This window comes from Nannospalax galili, unplaced genomic scaffold, assembly GCF_000622305.1.
Source record: "Nannospalax galili isolate Female #2095 unplaced genomic scaffold, S.galili_v1.0 scaffold259, whole genome shotgun sequence".
Lineage (NCBI taxonomy): Eukaryota > Metazoa > Chordata > Mammalia > Rodentia > Spalacidae > Nannospalax > Nannospalax galili.
In genome coordinates, this window is record NW_008344750.1 from 812,926 (window position 1) to 828,624 (window position 15,699).

Sequence of the window (15,699 nt, forward strand, 5' to 3'; positions counted from 1 at the left end):
GTATGAGTGTATTGCCTGCATGTATGTGAGTGCACCCATGTTATGCAATGCTGCGGAGGTCAGAAGAGGGCTTCAGATTTCCCTGGAAGTGGAGTTAAGGATGGTTCGTAGCTGCCATGTGGGTTCTGGGAATCGAACCTGGGTCCTCTGCAAGAGCAGTCTTAACCACTCTTAACCACTGAGCCATCCCTCCAGCCCCAAGGTTTTTCTTTTTTAAATTTAGGTATGTATGAATATATGCCACATTTTATGTGGGTGCCTACAGAGGTCAGAAGAAGGTATTAGATTCCCTGGAACTGGAGTTACAGGCAGTTGTGAGCCACGTGATGTCGGTACTAAGAACCGAACTTGGGTCCTTTGGGGGAATATCAAGTGCTTCTAATTGCTGAGTCATCTCTGCAGCCCCCTTATAGTGCATTTTTTGTTGTTGTTACAGTGAATTTAAAAAAAAATATTTTATTCATTCATTTATTTATTTGTTTATTTATTTAATGTGTATGTGTGTATTGCCTGCATGTAGCGCACCTGTGTTGTGCAATGCCTGTGGAGGACAGAAGAGTTCCCCTGGAACTGGAGTTATAGATAGTTGTTAGCTGCCATGTGCGTGCTGAGATTTGAACCTGGGTCTTCTGTAAGAACAGTCAGTGTTCTTAATCACTGAGCCGTCTCTCCAGCCCCTTACAGTGAATGTTTGTGGAGGCATTAATTATCTTTGTTTCATTTTGTTTTTAGAGACAGTGTCTTACTATGTAGCACTGGCTGGCCTAGACCAGACTGGACTTGCTCGCTCAGAAATCCAGTTGCCTCTGCTTCTGCCTCCCAGCTGTTAGGATTAAAGGCGTGCACTACCACACCTGGCCCAGATTTCTTAATCTGTATTGTTTACCAGATCCATTTTGATTAGCAATAGCAGTTAACGGTATGTATAGATACTTGGCCCAGAGAGCCACTTTGTGCATTGAAAAATGAGTGAAGGATGGTATCCTCCTGTTAGATATCACCTGTCCCCACTGATTGAAGACTCTCATGTTGACTCTCTCAGTATCTGAACTGTTTACTTGTGGTTTAATATATGAAGGAGGGGTGGCTGAAAGCACAGAGTGGAAGGGGAGTTTTGTTGTAAGCTATTTAGGATTGTCTGCAAACCAAGGAAGCAATGTTTTAAGTGTCAGAAAAAGAGAGTTTATTTAAAATTTCTTACACCTTGCCCATCCTTCATCCTTAAAAACAGGCTGAGCCAGAGAAGAGACCAAAGAAAGTCTCACAGATCCGTATCCGGAAAACCATTCCTAAGCAAGATCCTAACCTTACCCCAATGGGCCTGCCTCGACCCAAAAGGTGAGCTTCTCTAAAGCAAATCTGAAAATTGTTAGGCAAAGTATAATTGTCCTTAAAATGGCCATATGTGCTGAGCTGTTTATTATATTTCTAGGAATTTATCCCCCCAAATTAATTGATCTAGTAACTAAATGTTTATGTGCAAGATATTTTAATAATTCTTGATCATTTCTATTTTGCTTATTATGCTAGGTATTGTGTGTACATAATCTTAGTTTAAACTCAGGATTGGAATTACAGCTCTTGGGAGACTTGAGTCAAGGCCAGCTTTAGATTATATTGTGAATTTAAAGCCAGCCTGGGCTACTGTATGAGACCATGTCTCAAAAGAAGAGAAAAGCCAGTGTACTCTTTAAACTGGGCATTGTGGTACAATACAGATGGGAGGTAGAATCAGGAGGGTCAAAGAGAGTTCAAGGTCATCCTCAGCTACCCTGTGAATTTCAAGGCTACCTGAGACTTTTGTAAACACCCAAAATGGGCTGCAGAGGTGTCTCATCAATTAAGAGCACTCACTGCTCTTCCAAAGGAGTTTCCAAAGGAGTTTGGTTCCCAACACCTATGTTGTGTGGCCCACAACCACCTGTAACTCCAGCTGCAGGGAATCTTACCACCCTCTTCTGGTCTCTGCAGTCATCTACACTCACATACTCAAGCACACACACACACACACACACACACACACACATATATAATTTAAAAATAACTATTTTTTAAAAAATACTTTATTATTTTTATTTTATGTGTATGAGTGTTATGCCTGCGTGTAAGTAAGTGCACCTGTGTCCTGCATTGCTCACAGAAGACAGAAGAGGCTGTCGAATCCCCTGGAACTGGAGTTACGGACAGTTGTTAGCTGCCATGTGGGTACTGGGATTCGAACCTGGGTCTTCTGCAAGAATAGCCAGTGTTCTTAACTGCTGAGCCATCTCTCCAACCCAAAATAACTATTTTTTAACACCCCAGCACAAATAACCCTCCACTACTGGGAGGTGAATATTGTCATTCCCAGCTTTAGGTAAAGGCATAGGGACACAGTAGTTAAGAAACACACATTAGGGTTCTCAGTACTAGTCACAACACATGCTATTTCTGTCTGTCACATGCTTATCCAAGCCAGCTCAGAACCTACATTTTGATACTCTGAATACTAAAGCAGGAAAAGATTTAAATGTGATGAATTAATTTTTTTTAAATTTAAAGTTCTCCAAATTTGCATTTTCTTGAGGAGTTTCAGGGTATTTTTCATCAATTCCTTTAAGTAACCCAAGACAATTATTTAACCTTCCTGAGCTTTAAGAATTTAGCTGTGTGCCTTTAAGATGACTCAGCCAGTACAGAACTTGCCATGAAAGCCTAGTCAGTTGAGTTTGATCTGTGGAACCCACATAAAAATGGAAAGAAACTGTTCTTGCAGAAGACCCAAGTTTGAATCCCAGCACCCACATAGAAGCCACAAATTTGTCCTCTGACATCCATTCATGTACTATCATCATACATACACAGAATAATAATAAAATAAAATAATTTATCTGTTAAAGGTAGGTAAGAATTCCTAACACATGCCTTTAATCCCAGCACTTGGGAGACAGAGGCAGGTGGATGTCTGTGTAATCAGGGCCAACCTGGTACATAATGAGTTCCAGGCCAGCTCAGGGAGATCCTGCCTCAAAAAGGCCGAAAAAAAAAAAAAAATCCTGGGGCTGGAGAGATGGCTCAGTGGTTGGGAGCATGGACTGCTCTTGCAAGGACCTGGGTTTGATTCCCAGCACCCACATGGCAGCTAGGGACCATGCTTAACTCCAGTTCCAGGGAAATCTGACACCTTCTTCTGACCTCCGCACCACTGCACCACATGGCTGCACTCACATGCAGGCAATACAGTAATACACATAAAATAAAAATACTTTAAAAATAAAAAATCCTAACACTTAAGATTGTTGTCACCTTATTGTGGGTAAAAACAGTTTTTCGCACAGTACAAATATAATAGTTAACCATTAATTATAATTGTGATTGTCATTTAACTTCTGGATTTTGTGTGTGGGGGGAGTGTTTTTGAGACAGGGTTTCCCTATAGCCCCACCTGGCCTGGAACTCGCTATGTAGACCAGGCTGGCCTCGTACTCACAGAGATCCACCTGCCTCTGCCTCCTGAGTGCTGGAACTAAAGACTTGTGCTACCACTTCCAGCTTCTGGCCCATTTTTAAATCATTGTTTTCTGTTACTGGGTTTGGATTCTTTTTTTTTCTTTCTTGGTCTTTTTGAGACTGGGTCTTCCTTTAATCCTAGCTTATCTGGGACTTGATGTGTAGACCAGATTGAACTTGAATTTTGTTGATACAAATAAGTAGTTGGAAACAGAAAGGTTTTATTGTTTTAAGTGTTTTTTTTTTCTTATTGTTTGGTTTGTTGGGTTTTGTTATGATACAACATCTAGTTTTCTTTTTAATTAGATTTTTGTGTTAGTATACACAGAAATGTGCTTCATCAGAGCATCTTTTTACTCATGTTTTTTTTATACTTTATTGTCATTGGTTCCCCTCCTGACTGACCCTTCCCCTCCCAGCTGGTTCCCTATCCCCCAGTGAGGCCCTCCTCCCATTCTATTACTCCATGTATTCCTTTATCCATGTTGTTTTCACTGGCCATCTCATCTTCCCTTTTTAGTTTCATGATCTACACATACACATTTATGTAAACACACATAAATAATTTCAAATCAGTATTGTACATGTAAGGTAAAATGTATTTGTTGTTATAATTTTGGTTTATTTTGCATAATGAACTCTGGTTATGAATATTTCCTATAAATGCCATGATTTCATTTTTCTTACAGCTAAATAAAATTCCATTGTGTATATGCACCATATTTTCTCTATCTTGACGAACATCTAGGATGGTTCTATTTCTTAGCTTTCATGAACAGTAATCTTAGATATGCAAATATCTGTGGCATGTTGACTTAGAGTCCTTCAGGTTTATGCCTAATGCTCTTTTGTGTGTGTGTGTGTGTGTGTGTGTGTGTGTTTGAGACAGAGTCTCCCTGTAGCCCCAGCTGGCCTAGAACTCATTATGTAGACCAAGCTAACCTTGAATTCACAGAGCTCCACCTGCCTCTGCCTCCTAAGTGCTGGGACTAAAGGCATGCACCACCACGCCTGGCTAAGTGCTCTTAATCTCTGAGCCATCTCTCTATCCCCTCTTGTTTTTTGGTTTTTTTTGGGGGGGGGGGTCTTTTTGAGACAGGGTCTCCCTGTAGCCCCAGCTGGCCTGGAACTCACTATGTAGACCAGGTTGACCTTGAACTCGAAGAGATCTGCCTGCCTCTGCCTCCTGAGTGCTGGGATCAAAGGCGTGCGCCACCACGCCCAGCTTGTTGTTTTTAATGGTAGACACAGAGACAGTATATTGAGAGAGCATGCTTTTTCTGTGCATGCTCTGTGACCAGTAAGCCTTGCTGGGGAAGTGAGTGGGATTTCCAGTCTTTCTGCAAAGTGGCTTCTTTTCATTTCTTCATTTTAATGCCCCAGTCTCTGTCCTTCTCTTCTGCCTTGCTCCCATGTCTCTGTCACCTCTGGGTGATTTTTCTTTTTCTATTATTGAGCCCAGGCTCTGTCACTGGCACTCACAGGAGCATATTTTACAGCTGCCTAGGGTATCTTCTGATATGGATGTCCTGGTGGATGTGATCCATCTCTAATCTCCCCAACTTGGCTGCCACAAACACTTCCTGTTGCAATAAATAATGCCTTGCCTCCCTACCCACAACCATCATGCTCTACCTGGGTCTCAGATCTCAGAGTTTTTACCCTCCTGTGTGCCATGCTCCCATCATTGGAGGAGATGAATCTAGGCAGTTCTTCTGTGTTTTCTGTGAGTCCTTTCCTAGTTTTAGTTTTATAGTTCAAGCTGGCAAGCCCAGTGCCCCAGACAGATTTTCTAGGTTTAGTAGGACACTGGAAACTGCTTGTACCACTCAGGGGAGGTAGGAGGCAGCTAACAGAACAGCCAGGTCTGTTAATGCATGTCCCAGCCAGTATCCATGACTGCTCCAGGAATAAGCAATCGAGCTTGGGCCTGTTGACATTCAAGATGGTTGTTGGTCTCCATCTGGTGGCATCCCCCTTCTCTACATATCTCTCCTCCTTAGTCTGGAAGTAAGAGATATTTAGCTGCTATGAGCCAGGCAAAATCCCACTAGGCCTGGGTGCTAGGTTTGAGTCCATTGATGATACCAGGAATGGTAGTGAGTCATTTGTAAGAGTTTATACCAACAGACAAATGTGCATGCTGAGTGGCTATCACAGCCTTTTGGAGCTTGGGAGGGCTGGGTGGCTGCCTAAGCGGGTGGACAGAACTTTTGTTACATCTTTTTGACAAATTGTTTCTTTTATTAATATGTAGTATCCTTTATCTCTTGTGACTAATTTCAGTTAGAGGTTCACTTTCTCAGATATCAGAATAGCTGTACCAGCTTGGGTTTGGTTTTCATTTGCTTGATAGATTGTTTTTCAATCCTCTGACTGTTGGTTGGTGTCCAATGCTGAAATGTTTCCTGATAGTGTAGTGTGGGTTTTTTGGGTTTTTTTGGTCTTTTTGAGACAGGTTCTCCCTGTAGTGGGGCTAGCCTGGAGCTCACTGTGTAGACCAGACTGGCCTTGAAGTCACAGAGATCCACTTGCCTCTGCCTCCCCAGTGCAGGGATTTAAAGCCGTGTACCATCATGCCCAGCCAGGTATAGTATTTTTAAAAGATTTATTTATGTATTTGTATGTGTCTGTATGAATGTATGTGCAAGTGTGTGTGAAGGTGTATATGTTTGTGCACAGAGGCCAGAAGGTATTGAATCCCTTGGAGATAGAATTATGGGAGTTTGTGGATGCCCAGTGTGTTTTGTGGGTGTGGGAATCCAGATTTCAAGACTTGTGATTCAGAGGCAAGTGCTTTTAACCTCTGAGCCATCTTTCTAGACCCTAATCTAGTTTTCTAATCCAGTCTGCATCTTATTTATAAGTATATTGAAGGCATTTATATTTAAAATTATTATTGAGAAATGTTAATTCCTAATTTTTTTTGTTTGTTTTTGTTTTTGTTTTGTTTGAGACAGGCTTCCCTACAGCCCTAGCTTCCCTGGAACTCACTATGTAGATCAGGCTAACCTCTATCTCACAGAGATCACCTGTCTCTACATTTTAGCTCCCATACCTGGCTAATTTCCCAGTTTGAAATACATAATTTTCCAGGCTTCCAGGATTACTGATGAGAGACTTGATGTTCTGCCTTTCAAGAGAAGTTGATGTTTTTCCATTAAAATTTTATTTATTTATTTTATTATTATTTATTATTTTATTATTTTTATTTTATGTGTATACGTGTATTGCTTGCATGTAGGTAAGTGCACCCGTGTTGTGCAATGCCCGCAGAGGTCAGAAGAGGCTGTTGGATCCCCCTGGGACTGGAGTTACGGACAGTTGTTAGCTGCCATGTAGGTGCTGGGATTCGAACCCGGGTCTTCTGCAAGAACAACAAGTGTTCTTAAACACTGAGCCATCTCTCTAGCCCCTCCATTAAAATTTTCAATGTTGTTTCTTTGCTTTGTATTTTTGATATCTTGACTATAATGTGGAGAGGTTCTTTTCTGGTCATGTTTTGTGGGCCTCTAAATGCCTCTGTGTTTGAATGTTTATTTCTCTAAATTTGGAAAATGTTTGCTATATTTTCATTGAGTAGTTAAATGTGGTATTTTGCCAGCCTTGCCCTCCATCCTTGATATTCTTCCTTTTGCTTGGTGACTCTGTTAGTGATGCTGTTATTGTTTATTTGATTTGTTGAGTTTTTCATTGCCAACATATGCTTTTGTTTATTGTTGGATTGGTTTGGCGGGGGTTGTTTTGTTTTTTTGGTCTTTTTGAGACAGGGTCTCCCTGTAGCCCCAGCCCTCCTGGAACTCACTATGTAGACCAGGCTGGCCTTGAACTCACAGAGATCCACCTGCCTCTGCTTCCCGAGTGGTAGAATTAAAGGCATATGCCACTATGCCCAGCTATTATTGTTTTTAAGCTCAAATTTTCTTGCTGAATTTATCTTCCAAGTTGCTGACCTTTTCATATTGCTGGTTTGTTTTTATTATGTTTATTTGTGTGTGTGTGTATGTGTGTGTGTGTGTGTGTGTGTGTGTGTGTGTGTGTGTGTGTATGTGTTTGTGGACACCCATGCCTATGCACCACAGCCCACGTGAGGAGGTCAGAGGACATCTTGTGGGAGTTTGTTCTCTCCATGTACAGCCTGGGGATTGAACTCAGGTCATCAGGCTTAGTGTCAAGTGTTTTCTTTATTCACTGAGCCATCTCACCAACCACATATTAATATGTTGCTTTTATCAGAAAACTTTTGAAGTCTATAACTGGCATTCTGCATATGTTAATATCTTTGAGTTGAGTAGTTGAGGGGGTACGGTCTTTTGGAGGAGTTCTGCTGTTCTACTGTTTCATGTTCCTTGCATTTCTGGGTTGCAGTTTGCAAGGTTCTTGGTTTGATAGTGCTTCAGAGTCTTATTGAGAAGCCTGCTCTTTGAGGGTCCATCATCAGTACCCACTCATCAAAGAAAACAAACTGCTATAGCAACAACAGCATCAAAGCAGACAAAATATAGAAATATGTTAAAAAGTCGTTACAGTTCAGTAATCACCAAAAATCGTGAAACTGAAAAGGCAAAAATGACACTCTACAAGGTGCGCTGTGAAGTTCAAAATTATTTGGACTAAGTGTGGACATAGTAAATGAATAAGATGAAGGAAGGAGACAGCAAAAAGGCAGAAATCGAGGAAAAGCAAGATTAAGTAAGAAAAGAGGAAAGTGGAAGAGGAAGTGTCCCAGTTTGCTTTCTATTTTTGCAATAAAACACTCTGCAAAAGCATGTTGGGAAGAAAAGGATTTATTTCATCTTATACTTCCAAATGACAGTCATCCCCATACCCCACTAGGGAATCAGACATCTGAGGAACCAGACATCTGGGGAACCATATATCTGAGGCTGTGTTTGGCTTATTTCTCTGCTTCTCTTTTTGTTTTTCTTTGTTTGTTTGTTTGCTTGCTTGCTTGTACTTTGCAGTATCCTTTCACTTCCTTCATGGATTTCTGAAACTCTTCCTCTGTTTCTCTCCTTGGAATGGAGTCTGTTGTTCCAACTCTTCCTCATCAGCTCACACAGAGCGATAGCCTCTAGTCTACCACCCTGGAGATTAAGAACTGTTCTTGGTGTTTTGTTTGAGACAGGATCTCAATATGTAGCCCAGGCTGGCCTCTAATTTGTAATCTTTCTGCCTTAGCCTGCAGAATGTGACATGTACCATATTGCCTGGCAAGGATTTTTATAAACAGAGCCATTCCATTATTTCAACTTCTTTCAAGTTATATGCCCTCAAATTACAGAGTAACAAGTCATCCCTGCGTTTCATAAAAGCAGAGGTTGAAGAAGAGCTGAACCGTATCTATTTAGGGGCATTATATTTAATTCAGTATACTGAAAAGGAGAGTGTATGTGGTACTGGGAATTGAAGCCAGAGTCTCATACAGGCTAGAGAAGTGCTCTCTCACTGAGCTACATGCTTTATCTCCAGTCTTTTTTTTTTTTTTTTTTTTGAGTTTTCATTTTTGAGACAGAATCTCACTGAGTTGCCTAGACTGGCCTTTAACTTACTCTGTAGCCCATTTGCTCCTTAAATGTATAATTCTTCTGCCTCAGTCACCAAAGTAGCTGGAGATTACAGACATGCCATCAGGACCAGCTGAAAGGTAAGGTTTTTAATAATTGCTCTTGTTTTATGATTTTGGTTCTTTAAGACAGGGTCTTCTGTAGCACACCTTGGCATCAAAATAGCTAAGGCTAGCTTTGAGCTTCTAATTCTTCTGCCTTTACTGCCCAGGTTGAGATTACAGGTGGATAGTACCTCACTTGTCTGGCTAGCTTTCTTTCATCCATTCATCCATTTATCCATTCTTTTTTTTTTTTTTTTTTTTTTTGGTCTTTTTTGAAACAGGATCTCCCTGTAGCCCCAGCTGGCCTGAAACTCACTATGTAGACCAGGCTAGCCTGGAACTCACAGAGATCTGCCTGTCTCTGTCTGCTGAGTGCTGGGACTATAGGCATGTGCCACCATGCCCAGCTTCTTTTTGTCTTTTTGAGAGAGAGCTCCCTTCCTTCTCTGGCCTGGAACTCACAAAGTGTTGAGATTAAAGGCATATGCTACCACACCCCGCTAAGCCAATTGGTAATGTAAAAAAAGAAATTTTTTTTGGTCTTTTTGAGACAGGGTTGCCCTGTAGCCCCAGCTGTCCTGAAACTCACTATGTAGACCAGGCTGGCCTTGAACACACAGAGATCCGCATGTCTCTGCCTCCTGAGTGCTGGGATCAAAGGCATGCGCTACCACGCTCAGCTAAAATTTTTAATTATATTTTAATTTGTGTGTGTGTGTGTGTGTGTGTGTGTACACATCCCAGTGCATGTATGGAGATCAGAAGAAAATCTGTAGGAGTAATTCCCTTCTACCATGTGGATCCTAGGGATCAAACTCATGTCATCTGGCTTATCGTCAAGCTCTCTTTCCCACTGAGTCATCTTGTTGATTCCAACCAAATCATCCTTCCTAACTTTTATTTTCCAACTCAAGTAAATTTGTTAATTTTTACATTTGTTTTATTTAACTTTTTGCTCTTTTGAGACACTGTCTTGCTGTATGGCCCTGGCTAAAATATATTATGTAGACCAGTTGGCATTAAACTTGCAGTGATCCTCTTCCCTCAAACACCCGGCCAATTCTGTCCTTTTATAAATGTATCTATGGATGTTGTGTGCATGCATGTATGTGTACATGTGCCTGAAGTCCAGAGGCTGAGGTTAGGTGTCTTTCTCAAACACTCTCCACTTTATATATTGAGGCAGGGTCTCACACAAACCCAGAACTTGTCAGTTTAGTTCATCTGGCTAGCCTCTTTGCTCCCATGATCCCCCATTTCTGCTTCCTGAGCTCTTGGAGTACAGGTGGGCCACCATGGCCACCCAACATTTATATGGTGCTAGGGACGGACCCACACTTTACCCACTGAGCCATCATCTCCCCACCTTAAGTTGTACTTTTGAAAGGATGCTATTGAAACCAGGGTTCAATGTGCTGATTCCATGCATGTTGTATGCAGTATGTAATGATCAGATCTGGTTATGTAGCATATCTGTCTCAGGTATTTATAATTTCTTCATAGCAGAGCTTTCAAAAATCTTCAAACGCTTTGAAATACATCCTACATTATTGTTAGATATACTCACTCATCTTAGTGCTAGAAAATCAGCATTCACTTCCCCCATCTAGCTGCAACTTAGTACCCACCCTCTCCCAATCCCCATTTCTCTCCTTTCCTCCCAGATTGGAAGGGCAGGGTGGGGAGACCATGTGATACACTGATTTTGTGTTCTTTGGATACATACTTAGGAGTGGGCATACAGAACTATTTTCTAGTGCTGGTGAGATGTCTCAGTGGTTAAGAGCACATACTGCTCTTGCAGAGGACTAGAGTTTGGTTTCCAGCACCCATGTGAGGCAGCCCCCAATTGTCCAAAACTCTAGCTCCAGGGGCTGATTCCCTCTTCTGACCTTTGCAGGCACCCCTGCTTCCTTGACATGTACTCACACAGACAAATGAAAATAAATAATTAAAAAAAAAAAAACTATTTCCCATAACAGCATCCTCATCTGTACTTAACTTTTATCATTTTGACAGAAGCCATTCTAGCTTGAGCAAGGTGATTTAATATTGTGGTTTGATTTGCACTTACCTGATTGGTGTTACTGTGTATTTTTTCAGGTACCTGTTGCCTATTTGTCTTAATTGCAGAAATGTCTATTTAGGTCTTTTGCCCATTTTGAAATGTACTATTTGGATTTTTGTTGTGGTGGTGGCTGTTTTCAATTTTGTCTTACTATTTAGTTTCTTCATTTGGGACAGGATCTTGCCATGTGGCCTGATCTGGCCTCGAACTGGCTCTCTTCTACCTAGGGTTCCCCAATTTGGAATGTTGTCTTGGAGATGGGGCCTTCCTATGTTACCCAGGCTTCTCTCTATCTAGGTTCAAATTACTCGCAACTCAGTCACCCAAGTAGTTGGAACTACAGACAAACACTTCTGTGCCAAGTTAACAGAGTTGAAGGGTTTTTTTCGTATTTTTTTTTTTTGTTTTTCTATTTTATATTGGTTAGGTCTCCTGAATATTCTGAATATTAAATCCTTTAGCAAGTACATTGTTTACAGATACTTCTGTTCGTCAGATTGTGCCTTTGCTCTATTGTTTCAGTGTTGTGCAGAGCTTTTTTTTAAATTTTTTATTTTATGTATATGAATGTATTGGCTGCATGTATGTGAGTGCACCCATGTCGCACAATGCCACAGAGATCAGAAGAGGGCTTCAGATTCCCCTGGAACTCAAGTTAAGGACCGTTGGTAGCCACCATGTGGGTGCTGGGAATCAAAACCCGAGTCCTCTGCAAGAGCAATCAGAGCTCTTAACCACTGAGCCTTCTCTCCAGCCCCTGTGCAGAGCTTTTGGTTTACACGTAATTACATTTGTTTATTTGTGCTGTGTGTTTGGGATCATGGCCAAAAAAAAAAAAAACCTTGGCCTGTCCATTGTCATGAAACATTTCCCCCATGCTTTCTTCTAGCAGTTTCCTAGTTTCCAGTCTTAATTTAAGTGTTTTTGCTTTTTGGTTGTTATTGTTTTGGGGCTGTTTCTCTGTGGTCCTGTTTTGCCTTTTCTCTTGTGGTGCCAGGGGTTGAACCTAGTGCCTTGCCCATGCCAGGCAAGTGTTCTGTTACTGAGCTCTGTCCACAGTCCATATTTAGAATTCACTTTGAGTTGATTTTATGTATGATGAAAGACTAGTTTCCTTTCCATGAGGACATTCTGTTTTCTCAGTGCTACTTATTAAAGATATTTTCCTTTATGCAGTGGGTGCCTGTGGTTCTCCCCTCGTGGGTCATTGGCCACTGGTCCACGAGGACAAAGGGAGCAGAAGCAACGAACGGGGTCAGGACGGCCAGTGAGCACTGAAGAAAGAAAGCCCTTCCAGGGAGGCAGATTCAGTGATACAGCTCCAGATTCAGTGATACAGCTCCATTTATTCAGTGGGGGTTTGGGAAAATATAGTGTGGAAGCAGCAGCCAAAGCCTCAGCTGATAGATGCTCATAGTATGCTTTATTTACATGTGGTAGGGGGGTCCTATCTTCTGGCTATAGGGCAATGCCTCATTATCATATAGAAAAAACCTGGGGGAAGTTTTATTGCAGGTAACTATGCCAAAGGTCATGTTTTGAATAAGGTCAGGCATCTGTGCTTGGAGGCACTTTCCAGGTAAGTCAGGCAGGAATCCCCTGCTGAGAAAGGGGCTGACCTTAACAGCAGGGTTCCCCAACAGGTGCCCTTGAAAATTAGGTGTGGGGGTTATTTGTTCTTGTTTTCTGCACTCTGTTCTGTTCCATTAGTCTATGGATCAATTCTTTTTAATGTTTTATTATTTTTATCCTATATGTATGAGTGTATTACCTACATGTGTGTAAGTGAAACCGTGTCATGCAATACCTGTGGAGGTCAGAAGAAGGCATTGGATTCCCTGGAACTGGAGTTATGAATGGTTGTTAGTTGCTATGTTGGTGCCTGGAATCAATCCCTGGTATTCTGTAAGAAAAGTCAGTGCTCTTAACCTCTGACCCATTTCTCCTGCCCCCATGGATTTATGTCAGTACAATGCTGTTTGATTACTCTAGATTTGTATTATTTTTAGATGTTTTTTTGTTTTTTATCTTTTTTTTTTTTTAATTTTATGAGTGCATTACCTACATATATGTGAGTGTACCCTTGCCATGCAGTGCCGCGGAGGTCAGAAGAGGGCTTCAGATTCCTCTGGAACTGGAATTAAGAGTGATTCATAGCTGCCGTGTGTGTGCTGAGAGTCGAACCCAGGTCCTCTGCAAGAGCAGTCAGTGCTCTTAACCACTGAGCCATCTCTCTAACTCCCTTGGTTTTGTTTTTTATTTTTATTTTTGGTCTTTTTTGAGACAGGGTCTCCCTGTAGCCCCAGCTGGCTTGGAACTCACTATGTAGGCTAGCCTTGAACTCACAGAGATCCACCTGCCTCCCAAGTCCTGGGACTAAAGGCATGTGCCACCACACCCAGCTCTTGTTTTGGTTTTGTAAGACAGGATTCTGTCATGTAGCTGTAACAGGGCTGAAACTTGCTATGTAGCCCAGGATGGTCTCAAACTTGGGGCAGTCCTCCTGCTTCAGCTTGGGTTACAGGCATACACCATATGCCTGAATTATGTATTGTTTATGTGTCTTTTTGTTTTTATTTGTGTGTGTGTGTGTGTGTGTGTGTGTGTGTGTGTGACATAAATGGGCAAGTACCTACAGAGACCAGAAGAGATTTCTGGATACCCTGGAGCTGGAATTACAGATGACTATGAGCCACCTGATGCAAGTACTGGGAACTGAACATGGGTTCTCCCAAGCAATGACAAGAGCTCTTAATTGCTGAGCCATCTCTCAGTCCTTTATATATTGTAAAATTGGGTATTGTAATGTCTTCAGCCTGTTTATGTTTTGTTTTGTTTTTTTCTTTTGCCATGCTGGGGATGGACCCAGGGCCTCACATATATATTAGGCAAGTATTGTAGAACAACAATAAAGCTAAATCTCCAGCTTTATTTTTGTTGTTTGTTTTCATTTTATTTATTTGTATGTGTATGTCTGCTTAAATGTATAGGCACATGGCAGCGTGCATACCTGTATGGATGCACAGAGGCTAGAAGATAGTATGGGCATCTTTTCATACTCTGGGACAGGGTTCTTCCTAAACCTAGGACTTCTCTTTTCTCAGCTAGGCTAGAAGCCAGCTAACCCCCGCAGTCCTCTTGTCTTCACCTCCCTTGGGGCATTTGTGGGGACACCCAGCTCCTTTCAGGGTGCTGAGATCTTAACTCTGGGCCTCATGATTGTGGAGTGAGAACTCTAAACTAGGAGCCATTTCTCCATTCTCTCCAGCTTCATTCTTTTTCTCAGCATTGTTTGGTAAAGCCCTCTTTCTCTCTTCTTGAACCTATGTTTAAGATGGAGAAAAATCAGCAGTATGTTTGCAATGATACCATTAGTCACAAAGAGGGCTTAGCCATTATCAGTGTAGTCCATCAAGATAGAATTCAGGGTGGAGAGAAGGGCTGTTCTGAAAGAATTGATGGACACTTCTCAGAGGTATCAGTTGTAGAAATTAAAGAATGAGAGATTGATTCCTCTATAGTTTCTGTATTTTATGGAACATCTCTGGATACTAGTATAAAGATCACTCAGAGTATTTGGCAACAACTTGATTTAGATCTTAGGGTTTTTAGATTATTAGCGTATGTGATTTAGATCCAATCAGAAGACAGAAACCACACTATTTTAAACTACAATAGGAGAGTAATTTCAAACTACAATAGGAGAATAAATGTAAAGAGAATTTGCAAGGGTATGCTGGGACTGAAGGAGAAGACCAAAGGAAAAATAGACTTGGAAAGAGTGTTAACTACCCAAGGTTGGTGTTGGAACTGTTGGAGAAGCTATGGCTACAGCCCATTGGGTGATTGGGTGGCAGAGACCACAACCACACAAAGAGGAAATGACTCCATTTTGGAGCACATGATGTATCGCTGGCAGGCAGACTCAGAAAGAGTTGGGTGCTGCTGTGATGCAAGATGTTTGCTACAACAGGGCCACAGAAAACAACCCTCCAGAAGACAGAGTGCCTGTCTGCAGACTAGGGCTGTAATGTCACTTAGGGGCTCTGGTCACATAGCTAAGGCAGAGCGCTTCCAGATGACTTCAAATACCCCCACATATATGTGTCACTGATGAGCCACATGACAGCTGAAAAAAAAGAGCTCTGAAAATTACAGAGAAGCACCTTCACCCTGCATTGCTCCTCCAGTGCCTTCTGACTAAGTTGAGCATCGTCATACTCACCATACACAAGAAACGCTCAACCAGTTCAAGATTCTGTTGTCACAAAGCAGGTGCTGAAGCTCAAAATTTGAACTAAGTTTGAAAATTAGCAGTTCTAGTCACCAGTAAAAGTTTAAGGTGGTGGTGTCAGGGGGCACTGAATGCTCTTGCACAGGATCTGGGTTCAGTTCTCAGCATCCATATAACGGCTAATAACCATCCATCATTCTAGTTCTGGGGGATCCAATGCCCTATTCTGGCCTCTGTGGACATCAGGCGCATATATATATATATATATATATATATATATATATATATATATATATA

The 15,699-nt window shown here is 41.6% G+C and overlaps 1 protein-coding gene across 6 annotated transcripts in view; it reads left to right on the forward strand.

Annotated features, from left to right (window-relative positions):
* The window catches only part of Prr14l (proline rich 14 like), a 98,044-nt gene that overhangs the window by 48,643 nt on the left and 33,702 nt on the right, over window positions 1-15,699 (forward strand). For all 6 annotated transcript variants that reach the window (XM_029567297.1, XM_008841002.3, XM_029567298.1 and 3 more), the window contains one exon: window positions 1,232-1,338. In XM_029567297.1, coding sequence (XP_029423157.1) covers window positions 1,232-1,338 — 107 coding nt within the window. The remainder of the gene's footprint in view (window positions 1-1,231; window positions 1,339-15,699) is intronic.